The 14,364-nt window shown below is 52.1% G+C and overlaps 1 protein-coding gene across 1 annotated transcript in view; it reads right to left on the bottom strand.

Moving 5' to 3' along the window:
• Window positions 1-3,457: 3,457 nt before the first annotated feature.
• The window catches only part of VWA5B1 (von Willebrand factor A domain containing 5B1), a gene marked incomplete in the record, with an annotated part of 108,576 nt that continues 97,669 nt past the window's right edge, over window positions 3,458-14,364 (bottom strand). The window contains 6 exon segments of the mRNA XM_056541649.1: window positions 3,458-8,452; window positions 10,097-10,214; window positions 10,284-10,353; window positions 10,509-10,583; window positions 10,670-10,798; window positions 10,954-11,094. Of these exon segments, the coding sequence (XP_056397624.1) occupies window positions 7,727-8,452; window positions 10,097-10,214; window positions 10,284-10,353; window positions 10,509-10,583; window positions 10,670-10,798; window positions 10,954-11,094 (1,259 nt within the window).

Below are 14,364 nucleotides of genomic sequence, written 5' to 3'. Positions count from 1 at the left end.
CACCCCACATAGAGAGGATACACCGTACGATACACCCCACACAGAGGATACACCGTACGATACACCCCACATAGAGAGGATACATCGTACGATACACCCCACACAGCGGATACACCGTACGATACACCCCACATAGAGAGGATACACCGTACGATACACCCCACACAGAGAGGATACACCGTACGATACACCCCACACAGAGAGGATACACCGTACGATACACCCCACATAGAGAGGATACACCGTACGATACACCCCACACATAGAGGATACACCGTACGATACACCCCACATAGAGAGGATACACCGTACGATACACCCCACATAGAGAGGATACACCGTACGATACACCCCACATAGAGAGGATACACCGTACGATACACCCCACACAGAGAGGATACACCGTACGATACACCCCACATAGAGAGGATACACCGTACGATACACCCCACACATAGAGGATACACCGTACGATACACCCCACATAGAGAGGATACACCGTACGATACACCCCACATAGAGAGGATACACCGTACGATACACCCCACACAGAGGATACACCGTACGATACACCCCACATAGAGAGGATACATCGTACGATACACCCCACATAGAGAGGATACATCGTACGATACACCCCACACAGCGGATACACCGTACGATACACCCCACACAGCGGATACACCGTACGATACACCCCACACATAGAGGATACACCGTACGATACACCCCACACATAGAGGATACACCGTACGATACACCCCACACAGCGGATACACCGTACGATACACCCCACACATAGAGGATACACCGTACGATACACCCCACACATAGAGGATACACCGTACGATACACCCCACACAGAGAGGATACACCGTACGATACACCCCACATAGAGAGGATACACCGTACGATACACCCCACACAGAGGATACACCGTACGATACACCCCACATAGAGAGGATACATCGTACGATACACCCCACACAGCGGATACACCGTACGATACACCCCACATAGAGAGGATACACCGTACGATACACCCCACACAGAGAGGATACACCGTACGATACACCCCACATAGAGAGGATACACCGTACGATACACCCCACACAGAGGATACACCGTACGATACACCCCACATAGAGAGGATACATCGTACGATACACCCCACACAGCGGATACACCGTACGATACACCCCACACAGCGGATACACCGTACGATACACCCCACACATAGAGGATACACCGTATGATACACCCCACACAGCGGATACACCGTACGATACACCCCACACAGCGGATACACCGTACGATACACCCCACACATAGAGGATACACCGTACAATACACCCCACACAGCGGATACACCGTACGATACACCCCACACAGCGGATACACCGTACGATACACCCCACACATAGAGGATACACCGTACGATACACCCCACACATAGAGGATACACAGTACGATACACCCCACACAGCGGATACACCGTACGATACACCCCACACAGCGGATACACCGTACGATACACCCCACACAGCGGATACATCGTACGATACACCCCACACAGCGGATACACCGTACGATACACCCCACACAGCGGATACACCGTACGATACACCCCACACAGCGGATACACCGTACGATACACCCCACACAGAGGATACACCGTACGATACACCCCACACAGCGGATACACCGTACGATACACCCCACACAGAGGATACACCGTACGATACACCCCACACAGAGGATACACCGTAAGATACACCCCACACATAGAGGATACACCGTACGATACACCCCACACAGAGGATACACCGTACGGATACACCCCACACAGCGGATACACCGTAAGATACACCCCACACAGCGGATACACCGTACGATACACCACACACAGCGGATACACCGTACGATACACCCCACACAGCGGATACACCGTACGATACACCCCACACAGCGGATACACCGTACGATACACCCCACACAGCGGATACACCGTACAATACACCCCACACAGAGAGGATACACCGTACGATACACCCCCACACAGCGGATACACCGTACGATACACCCCACACAGCGGATACACCGTACGATACACCCCACACAGAGAGGATACACCGTACGATACACCCCCACACAGCGGATACACCGTACGATACACCCCACACAGCGGATACACCGTACGATACACCCCACACAGCGGATACACCGTACGATACACCCCACACAGAGAGGATACACCGTACAATACACCCCACACAGAGAGGATACACCGTACGATACACCCCACACATAGAGGATACACCGTACGATATACCTCACACATAGAGGATACACCGTACGATACACCCCACACACAGCGGATACACAGTACGATACACCCCCACACAGCGGATACACCGTACGATACACCCCCACACAGCGGATACACCGTACGATATACCTCACACATAGAGGATACACCGTACGATACACCCCACACACAGCGGATACACAGTACGATACACCCCCACACAGCGGATACACCGTACGATACACCCCACACAGAGGATACACCGTACGATACACCCCACACATAGAGGATACACCCTACGATACACCCCACACAGAGGATACACCGTACAATACACCCCACACACAGCGGATACACAGTACGATACACCCCCACACAGCAGATACACCGTACGGATACACCCCACACAGCGGATACACTGTACGATACACCCCACACAGCGGATACACCGTACGATACACCACACACAGCGGATACACCGTACGATACACCCCACACAGCGGATACACCGTACGATACACCCCACACAGCGGATACACCGTACGATACACCCCACACAGAGAGGATACACCGTACGGATACACCCCACACAGAGAGGATACACCGTACGGATACACCCCACACATAGAGGATACACCGTACGATACACCCCACACACAGAGGATACACCGTACGGATACACCCCACACACAGAGGATACACCATACGATACACCCCCACACAGCGGATACACCGTACGGATACACCCCACACAGCGGATACACTGTACGATACACCCCACACATAGAGGATACACCGTACGGATACACCCCACACACAGAGGATACACCGTACGGATACACCCCACACACAGAGGATACACCATACGATACACCCCACACAGCGGATACACCGTACGATACACCCCACACACAGAGGATACACCGTATGATACACCCCACACAGAGAGGATACACAGTACGATACACCCCACACAGCGGATACACCGTACGATACACCCCACACAGCGGATACACCGTACGATACACCCCACACAGAGAGGATACACCATACGATACACCCCACACAGAGAGGATACACCGTACGATACACCCCACACAGAGAGGAAACACCGTACGATACACCCCACACAGAGAGGATACACCGTACGATACACCCCACACAGAGAGGATACACCGTATGATACACCCCACACAGAGGATACGCCGTACGATACACCCCACACAGCGGATACACCATACAATACACCCCACACATAGAGGATACACCATATGATACACCCCACACAGAGGATACGCCGTACGATACACCCCACACAGCGGATACACCATACAATACACCCCACACATAGAGGATACACCATATGATACACCCCACACAGAGGATACACCGTATGATACACCCCACACAGAGGATACACCGTACCATACACCTCACACAGAGGATACACCGTACGATCCACCCCACAGAGGATACACCGTACGATACACCCCAAACATAGAGGATACACCGTATGATACACCCCACACAGAGGATACACCGTACGATACATCCCACACATAGAGGATACACCCTACGATACACCCCACACATAGAGGATACACCGTACGATACACCCCAAACATAGAGGATACACAGTACGATACATCCCACACAGAGGATACACCATACGATACACCCCACACAAAGGATACACCGTACGATATACCCCACACAGAGAGGATACACCGTACAATACACCCCACACACAGAGGATACACCGTACGATACACCCCACACACAGAGGATACACCGTACGATACACCTCCCACATAGAGGATACACCGAACGGATACACCCCACACACAGAGGATACACCATATGATACACCTCCCACATAGAGGATACACCGTACGATACACCCCACACAGAGGATACACCATAGGATACACCCCACACAGAGGATACACCCTACGAAACACCCCACACATCGGATACACCGTCAGATACACCCCACACACATCGGATACACCGTACGATACACCCCACACAGAGGATACACCGTACGATACCCCCCCATACAGTGGCTCATCCACAATTAGAAGTGGAGTTCCCCTTAAAGGACCTGATATAAATGAAGCTCAATCATCATGTGAAATGTCCTTCAACTTTTCTATAGACTTAGTGTTTATTATTGGTATGATTACTATTGTATTTTGGATTATTTGTTGTTATTATTATTGTTTTCTGTTTATTATTATTGTGTTTTACTCTGTATTTCTAAGATCTCCACTTGCTGTCCTAGAATAGTAATAAAGTAAAATCTCTTCTGACCTAAGAATTCCCACAGCCGATGGTTTGTTATAACAATTTCCAGTCCATGGAACAAAAGTTCAGTCCTCGAATGTTTGGAAAAGAAAAGTGTGTGTGTGGGGGGGGGGGGGGAGTGCGAAGAAAATGGATATCGCTGATGTGTATCGGGGCAGCAGTCAGTCTTATGTAGATACAATGTATTTCCGTTCCTTTATAGGGAAAGAACACTTAGAGCCGCTCTGCAGATCTGTCCGTATGATCCTGTTAAGGGAAAGTAGATGGGACGGTGTCCTGCTCCCCCGGGTACCATGTCCTGTCATCCAGCGGTGTCCAAACTGTGGCCCTCCAGATGTTGCAAAACTACAACTCCCAGCATGCCCGGCCTGTCCGGGCATGCTGGGAGTTGAAGTTTTGCAACATTTGGAGGACCGTAGTTTGAAGACCACTGCACAAAGGCCTTGATTTACCTTTCAGAGGCAGTGTGGATCCTCAGGAGAAGGCAGACAGGCTTTTGGCTGTCCAGGCATGCTGGGAGTTGAAGTTTTACAACATCTGGAGGACTGCAGTTTTAAGATCACTGCACAAAGGCCTTGATTTACCTTACAGGGGCAGTGTGAATCCTCAGCAGAAGGCAGACAGGCTTTTGACTGTCCGGGCATGCTGGGAGTTAAAGTTTTGCAACATCTGGAGGGCCACAGTTTGGACACCGCTGCAGTAAGCCATTATGCTTCTGCATTTGGGGTACTTATATATGGGAACTGGTTTTTACCCATTTTTCTTTACAGGAATATTCCTCATAGGATATTTATGGACCCTCGTCTGTGGGACTTGTACTGTTTAAGATTATTATTTTTTTATGTGTTTTATACACACACACCATCTTTTATATTGTATATAATTATTAGTAATAGATACTCAGGGGGAGCTGCAAGGGCCCTGCGGCATCTCCCCTTTTGTGTATATTTTTCATTTTATTATTTAATAATTTCTACTCTTTTTATGGTATAATCTCATCAATATTACTATATTACCCTATTTCTATTCTTCTTCTTCTTTCTCTCCCCCATAGAGAAGACTTGAGGACTGAACTTTTGTTCTATTATCTACACATTTCAGCACCTTGGCTTTTGTGTTCTATACAATGACCTCGTACTCTATTACACAATCCATCTTTCCATCTTTGTTGAGCTGCACATTTATTACGAAGTTTCCAGTCCAGACAATCCTCTGTTTTCCCAACGAGGGTGCAAAACTACAACTACCAGCGCGCTGACTGTCCGGGCATGCTGGGAGTTGAAGTTTTGCAACAGCTGGAGGCATCCTCATTGGGAAACACTGCTCTGTGACCTAAACATATCAACAGTGCAAGTCCCGATAGTTTGCTACAATGTATCAGTGCGGGTAAAATGTATTGGTCTTGAGTCACAGAGCTGATCCCCCAAGGAGGTCCAATGGTCGCTTCACTTGGCACTGGTGGGAGTAGTAGTCCAGTGACCTTGCAATGATAGAAGGGAAACTGATATAAGGGCAGGGCTAAAGTCCTGCAGGAATGGAGTTCCTGCACTTTCTCCAGAGCAGGAACACAGTTCCCATTAGCAGGAGTCCTGCAGGACTAACCCTTGAGTGGAAATCATGGGTGAGTTCCCACGCTTTTTCCCCCCCAGGACTTGACCCCTGTATAAGGGGTTAATCTGGTGCCCACCCTACAGCCCCTTGGTCCACTAACAGTGTTTCCCAGCCAGGGTGCCTCCAGCTGTTGCAAAACTACAACTCCCAGCATGCCCGGACAGCCGTTGGCTGTCCGGGCATGCTGGGAGTTGTAGTTTTGCAACAGCTGGAGGCACCTTGGCTGGGAAGCACTGCCCTAGACTCAGATATTAGGGAGCTCGTTATCTGGAGCCCCACTTAATACTTCACTAAGTACCCTGTGACCATCGGGGAGGCGTGTGGGGCTACTGGTTCATCCCTTGGACCATGGTGGTGAGACTATGAAGACCCCTGAAGACATCAGAGACTGGTTAGAGCCACCCCTTAAAGTGAGTCCACCCCCCCCCCCCCATGAACAGATGCCCCAAAAACACTGAAGCAAAGGGTTAAATTGACCCCTTTCCAAACTATTTTGGAAAATCCGTCAATTCCCCAAACCTTGCCAAGTCCAAGGGATCACATGACTCTGACAACTACAATGTATGAATGTATACTCAGCGTGTGATACAGGAAGACGGATTGTAAATATTCATTGTGTAAGTCATGAAATGCATCGGTACGCACAGATCGGGACATACTAAAGCGCAAAAAGAGAAGGAAGATCTGATGTGCAGCTTATAGAGGAACACGGAAATCAACCCCCCCCCCCCCCCCCCCTTGAAAAACCGTCACCTGACACAGACGACAAAGAAATAATCAAACACAAGAAGAACCCCGACCCCATGCATAGAGCTGATCCCACATTCCTGCTTAGTTATTTACCCCCCCCCCCCCCATAAGGACACCACAGTATATAGATTAACACTTGGCTGATAGAGTCAGGACGTTCTCATGGAGAAGACAGAACCGGGCACCATGGGCCACACACACGGATCACACAGACCCCCGATGCCCCAGAGCCCACACTCCATACCACACACACATACAAAGCTGGAAGACCCCCATAAAACCAGGGAAGATGGGTACGTCACCAGAAACAGTGGGATAGACCACCATTGGCACAAAGGGGCAAGAGACCATGCAATGACTGTAGTGTGGCGGACCACCACATAGACATACACAGAAGGGCGCAACCAAAGGTATCAGTGTGGAGAATCACCAGTGCCCTGCGTACCCAACATTCACAGAGGACCTAACATGCAAATGGGCTCTCACTATTGGCCCTCAAGGAAGGGTGAGTAGCCTCCATGGCCCCCAGTGGCACACCATTGCCCTAAAGAAAGGTGCCAACAGTGCCCATGGTGGTGGCATATGGAGGCAGGAGGTCACCTCTATTACCACTAACGCATTTGATGCCCCCCTTGGAGACCTCTCCTCATACCCACCCTACTGATAGCACTGATACAACTCTTCACAAGACAGCCATACCACTACACACGGACATTGGGGTCGAGGAAGTGCCCCTCTCGGTCCCGGGTGCTACACACTGTTTGGGTTGTAACACAAGACGTTGAACTGCAAATTCTCATCCCAATGTCGAAGCAACACGAAGAGCTGCTGGGCGGCGGATTTGACAGTGGCCAAAGTGCGTCCTTCCGGGATCTTCTGCTTGCACAACCACCGGTCGGCCTTGGCTGCCAGTAACTCCCACTCAATGAAGTAAGCGGCGGAGTTGTTCTCCAGCCAGGCCAGGGCAACGGCGGTGGCCCAGATCATGCTCTCCGGATGGGACCTGCGCTGCTCCTCAATGTTCTCCATCCAGGACTGGACCTCAGTGGTGTCTGACTCCGACCCCAATCCACTGTCTGTTTGAACAGAGGCCGAGTCTTGAGTGCTGTCAGGAGACGAAAACCGCCGCACGGGAAGGAAGGGGAGGGTCAACTCGTTCTCTGACTTTGTGGATCGTGAAGGACTGTCCAAGGCACTGCTGGAGAGGTGGCGTGTATGGGGCTGCTGGCAGGAGTCTTCACCAAACCCGTTCAGTGTGCCATGATGATTTTCGGCTGGGGTGAGTAGCTGCCCCTGGTTCACCACAGAGAGGGCAGGGTCCTTACGTGATGGAGAAGAACCGTGAGACATGGGGCTGAGGGCAGTGCGGTGACTTGTGAATGGAGACGTCCACTTCAGCTTGTCTATCGGGATGTTGGCCGCATCTGCGAAGGCCTGGTTCAGTAGGTAAGCTCCACAAGCCAACTGCAGGGTGACCTACAGGGGGCAACAAACCCGGAGTCACTCAACAAAGGACAGAAGGGGCAGATATAAGAGGATTGTAAAGGGGCAGGATCGTTGTATAATGAAAAGGTCTGCATGATCTAATATACTTATTTAGTCATTGTCGTATTCATAAACTTAAATCAATAATTCAAGTTGTTATAAGAAACATTGTAATATATCTTATCAGAAAATATTGCCTCTACTTTATTAGGCTCCTTTACAACCTACCCGAGACAGACCAGCCCACTGAGGGATCAGTTACAGCTGCTCATAGAAGTTTATGGAGAGGGGAGGGGTGGGAGCTCCAGAGTGAGAAGGGGAGAGGCAGAGACATAGAGATGCTGCTGAAAGCTCTAGTAATAGTTATATCTCACCTCAGTGCTGGACTCAAAGCTTACACTGCTCAATGTTGCTCTTTAATGTCTTCCATGCTGCTGCTGCTTTTGAGGTTTAAATGGGCACTGTCATTAATTTTTTTTTTACTATTGCACTCCTTATGGTAAATCTGTCTAATGTACTTTGATAAAAAAAAATATTCAATTTTCCATGTTTTATTTGTGTTTAAAAAAGCTGCCACTAGGTGTCTCCCTACTTGTCCAGAGCACATTTCCCCCCATCTCTTGCACAGACTTTGGACTCCTGCTGGCCTGACAGAAGTCCAAAATCAGCAAGTGCTGAGGGGGGTATGTGCAGCCTTAGCCAATCATAGCTCATCTCACACTGAACTTCTCTGGGCTTTGAGTGAGGGAGGAAGTTCTCCCCTGTATGGCTGATGAAGTCACGTCTGCTGAGGAACGCCCCTTCCCAGTCTGTGAATCTGACTGAGCAGAAAATACAGAGCAATATCAAGGTAGAAAACTAACAAATAATAAAAATAAAGGCAGGGGGTGGTTTATCATGATGGGGGCAGTGACCTGGGAGGATTATAACACTCATCATGACAGGCACTCTTTAAGCTCCATTTACATCAATCTGGAGCCCCCTTTAAATCTGCAGTCCCCTTTAAATCTGCAGTCCATGCAACCCCCTAAAGACATGTTGGAGCAACAGGATTCCTAAGGCAGAGCAGCTGGTAGCTGAGGGTCGGGCACTTACCAGGGGATTCTGGGGGTCGGGGCACTTACCAGGGGATTCTGGGGGTCAGGGCACTTACCAGGGGCAGCCGGGGGTCGGGGCATTCACCAGGGGCAGTCAGGGCACTCACCAGGGGCAGTCAGGGGTCGGGGCACTCACCAGGGGCAGCAGGGTCGAGGTACTCACCAGGGGCAGCAGGGGTCGGGGCACTCACCAGGGGCAGCAGGGGTCGGGGCACTCACCAGGGGCAGCCAGGGGTCGGGGCACTCACCAGGGGGAGCCAGGGGTCGGGGCATTCACCAGGGGCAGCCAGGGGTCGGGGCACTCACCAGGGGCAGCCAGGGGTCGGGGCACTCACCAGGGTCAGCATGGAGTTGTGGCACTCACCAGGGGCAGCCAGGGGTCGGGGCACTCACCAGGGTCAGCATGGAGTTGTGGCACTCACCAGGGGCAGTCAGGGGTCGGGGCACTCACCAGGGGCAGCCGGGAGTCGGGGCACTCACCAGGGGGAGCCGGGAGTCGGGGCACTCACCAGGGGCAGCATGGAGTTTTGGCACTCACCAGGGGTAGGTAGTCAATGTTTTTCTCGCTCTCACTTTCCTCGCTGCCTTTTCCAGGAGATTTGTTCATGAATCCTTTGGCTGCTCTGGTCAGGAGTCTCGTCTTATTGAGGGTCAATCTACAGCAAGACGAGATGTAAGGAACCCATCGAGAACAATGCGAATATCGCCATCCGAGCTTGACTTACCTGGCGGCAAAGAGACTTTCTATAGATCTCTGAGAATGAGATGTGGACACGGATGGACTGCGAGGGGCCACTAAAAGACACAAGAAATACAGCACAGAGAATTAAAGGAGTAAAGTTATCATAACAAGCGCAAAAGTTCCTCTAGTGAGATCATAGCCCAATCCAAGTCTGTGACATCCACATCCTGCGGACACCACCAGCGCCATCCATTAGTCAGTGCCTCACCTTGTGGAAAGCTGCAGTGTTCCCATCGCGAGGACACCGGCATGGTGCAAGGCGATATGGCGCACTCATCAACATCTGCCATGGAAAAGAACGACCGTATTACCATTATGTACCCTACTGCCAGACTGGACATTCCCTTTAAGGCTCATAATAAATCTTACTATAAAATCGTTCCTCCGATGGGTCAGACACACACGTGGACTGCGACCGCCCCAGACCGACGGAGAATCCGCGCAGGCGGCGACTTCCGGAGCTGAGGCTGCGCTGAGAGCCCTGCTTGAGAGCGGCACCTAGCGGGGAATGAGGGGCATCCTCCTCAGTCAGTGGGGGGGGCCTCCGGACAAAGACAGAGAGAGAGGACCAGACGAGAGACTGACGGTTACCACGAAAGACAGATGGGATCAGGGGGACACAAACGGGGACACATAAGAGCGTTGCGCTCTACCTGTGTTGGCGTATTCCACCACGCTGGGCAGGTAGGAGTTACTGCTGAGATCTACAGGAACAAACGCCGTGTACTTGCTGATAACATTACAGGCCTTGCTGGCGTGAATGGCGTTCAGCTGGAACCGGCGCCCCGGAACACCTGCAAAGAAAACGCAAGATAAACGGTGACAGGAAGCAATGTGATGGCATCTGATGATAGGGGAGGGGCTGGATATGTGATTTAAATATGGTGGCTCTAGAGAGACACAGCAGGACAGACAGATTAGTGACAGCCACAATGACCCCATAATGACAGCCACAATGACCCCATAATGGAAGCCACAATGACCCCATAATGACAGCCACAATGACCCCATAATGACAGCCACAATGACCCCATAATGACAGCCACAATGACCCCATAATGACAGCCACAATGACCCCATAATGAAAGCCACAATGACCCCATAATGACAGCCACAATGAACTATAATGACAAACACAATGACCTCATAATGACCCCATAATGACAGCCCCAATGACCCCATAATGACAGCCCCAATGACCCCATAATGACAGCCACAATGACCCCATAATGGAAGCCACAATGACCCCATAATGACAGCCACAATGACCCCATAATGACAGCCACAATGACCCCATAATGACAGCCACAATGAACTATAATGACAGCCACAATGACCCCATAATGACAGGCACAATGAACTATAATGACAAACACAATGACCCCATAATGACAGCCCCAATGACCCCATAATAACAGCCCCAATGACCCATAACGACAGCCACAATGACCCCATAATGACAGCCCCAATGACCCCATAATGACAGCCCCAATGACCCCATAATGACAGCCCCAATGACCCCATAATGACAGCCACAATGACCCCATAATGACAGCCACAATGACCCCATAATGACAGCCACAATGAACTATAATGACAGCCACAATGACCCCATAATGACAGCCACAATGACCCCATAATGACAGCCACAATGACCCCATAATGACAGCCACAATGAACTATAATGACAGCCACAATGACCCCATAATGACAGCCACAATGACCCCATAATGACAGCCACAATGAACTATAATGACAAACACAATGACCTCATAATGACCCCATAATGACAGCCCCAATGACCCCATAATGACAGCCACAATGACCCCATAATAACAGCCACAATGACCCCATAATAACAGCCCCAATGACCCATAACGACAGCCACAATGACCCCATAATGACAGCCACAATGACCCCATATGTCACTGTCATTGCGGCCATGAGCGACATCTGTTATCTGACACCAAAGAGACCAACATAACCGAGAAAAGGCCAAATAAAATATTAATGAAGTTCACAGAGAAGGACGGAGCCCGGCCGGGAGGATGTGAGAGCGAAGGAGTCACAAACATCTCGAGGTGCGGAACCACCAACATACTGAAAAATATGTGTTATACAAGTGGAAGGTAAAATAGACCAAACAAATATATACATGCTCCACCTCTAGCGTCCCGGCCCCTTACTGACACCACTGCTCCACCTCTAGAGCCCCGGCCCCTTACTGACACCACTGCTCCACCTCTAGCGCCCTGGCCCCTTACTGACACCACTGCTCCACCTCTAGCGCCCCGGCCCCTTACTGACACCACTGCTCCACCTCTAGCGTCCCGGCCCCTTACTGACACCACTGCTCCACCTCTAGAGCCCCGGCCCCTTACTGACACCACTGTTCCACCTCTAGCGCCCCGGCCCCTTACTGACACCACTGCTCCACCTCTAGCGCCCTGGCCCCTTACTGACACCACTGCTCCACCTCTAGCGCCCCGGCCCCTTACTGACACCACTGCTCCACCTCTAGCGTCCCGGCCCCTTACTGACACCACTGCTCCACCTCTAGCGCCCCGGCCCCTTACTGACACCACTGCTCCACCTCTAGCGCCCTGGCCCCTTACTGACACCACTGCTCCACCTCTAGAGCCCCGGCCCCTTACTGACACCACTGCTCCACTTCTAGAGCCCCGGCCCCTTACTGACACCACTGCTCCACCTCTAGCGCCCCGGCCCCTTACTGACACCACTGCTCCACCTCTAGAGCCCCGGCCCCTTACTGACACCACTGCTCCACCTCTAGCGCCCCGGCCCCTTACTGACACCACTGCTCCACCTCTAGAGCCCCGGCCCCTTACTGACACCACTGCTCCACTTCTAGAGCCCCGGCCCCTTACTGACACCACTGCTCCACCTCTAGCGCCCCGGCCCCTTACTGACACCACTGCTCCACCTCTAGCGCCCCGGCCCCTTACTGACACCACTGCTCCACCTCTAGAGCCCCGGCCCCTTACTGACACCACTGCTCCACCTCTAGAGCCCCGGCCCCTTACTGACACCACTGCTCCACCTCTAGAGCCCCGGCCCCTTACTTACACCACTGCTCCACCTCTAGAACCCCGGCCCCTTACTGACACCACTGCTCCACCTCTAGAGCCCCGGCCACTTACTGACACCACTGCTCCACCTCTAGAGCCTTGGCCCCTTACTGACACCACTGCTCCACCTCTAGAGCCCCGGCCCCTTACTGACACCACTGCTCCACCTCTAGAGCCCCGGCCCCTTACTGACACCACTGCTCCACCTCTAGAGCCCCGGCCACTTACTGACACCACTGCTCCACCTCTAGAGCCTTGGCCCCTTACTGACACCACTGCTCCACCTCTAGAGCCCCGGCCCCTTTCTGACACCACTGCTCCACCTCTAGCGCCCGGCCCCTTACTGACACCACTGCTCCACCTCTAGAGACCAGGGCCCTTACTGACACCACTGCTCCACCTCTAGTGCCCCGGCCCCTTACTGACACCACTGCTCCACCTCTAGAGCCCCGGCCCCTTACTGACACCACTGCTCCACCTCTAGCGCCCGGCCCCTTACTGACACCACTGCTCCACCTCTAGAGCCCCGGCCCCTTACTGACACCACTGTTCCATCTCTAGCGCCCCGGCCCCTTACTGACACCACTGCTCCACCTCTAGAGCCCCAGCCCCTTACTGACACCACTGCTCCACCTCTAGAGCCCCGGCCCCTTACTGACACCACTGCTCCACCTCTAGAACCCTGGCCCCTTACTGACACCACTGCTCCACCTCTAGAGCCTCAACCCCTTACTGGCATCACTGCCCCACCTCTAGAGACCAGTGCCCTTACTGACACCACTGCTCCACCTCTAGAGCCCTGGCCCCTTACTGACACAACTGCTCCACCTCTAGAGCCTTGGCCCCTTACTGACACCACTGGCTCCACCTCTAGAGACCCAGCCCCTTACTGACACCACTGCTCCACCTCTAGAGCCCCAGCCCCTTACTGACACCACTACTACACCTCTAGAGCCCCTGCCCCTTACTGACACC

This window comes from Hyla sarda, chromosome 10, assembly GCF_029499605.1.
Source record: "Hyla sarda isolate aHylSar1 chromosome 10, aHylSar1.hap1, whole genome shotgun sequence".
Lineage (NCBI taxonomy): Eukaryota > Metazoa > Chordata > Amphibia > Anura > Hylidae > Hyla > Hyla sarda.
The sequence above is the reverse complement of the archived record's forward strand: the minus strand, read 5'-3'. Positions and strand labels throughout refer to the sequence as shown.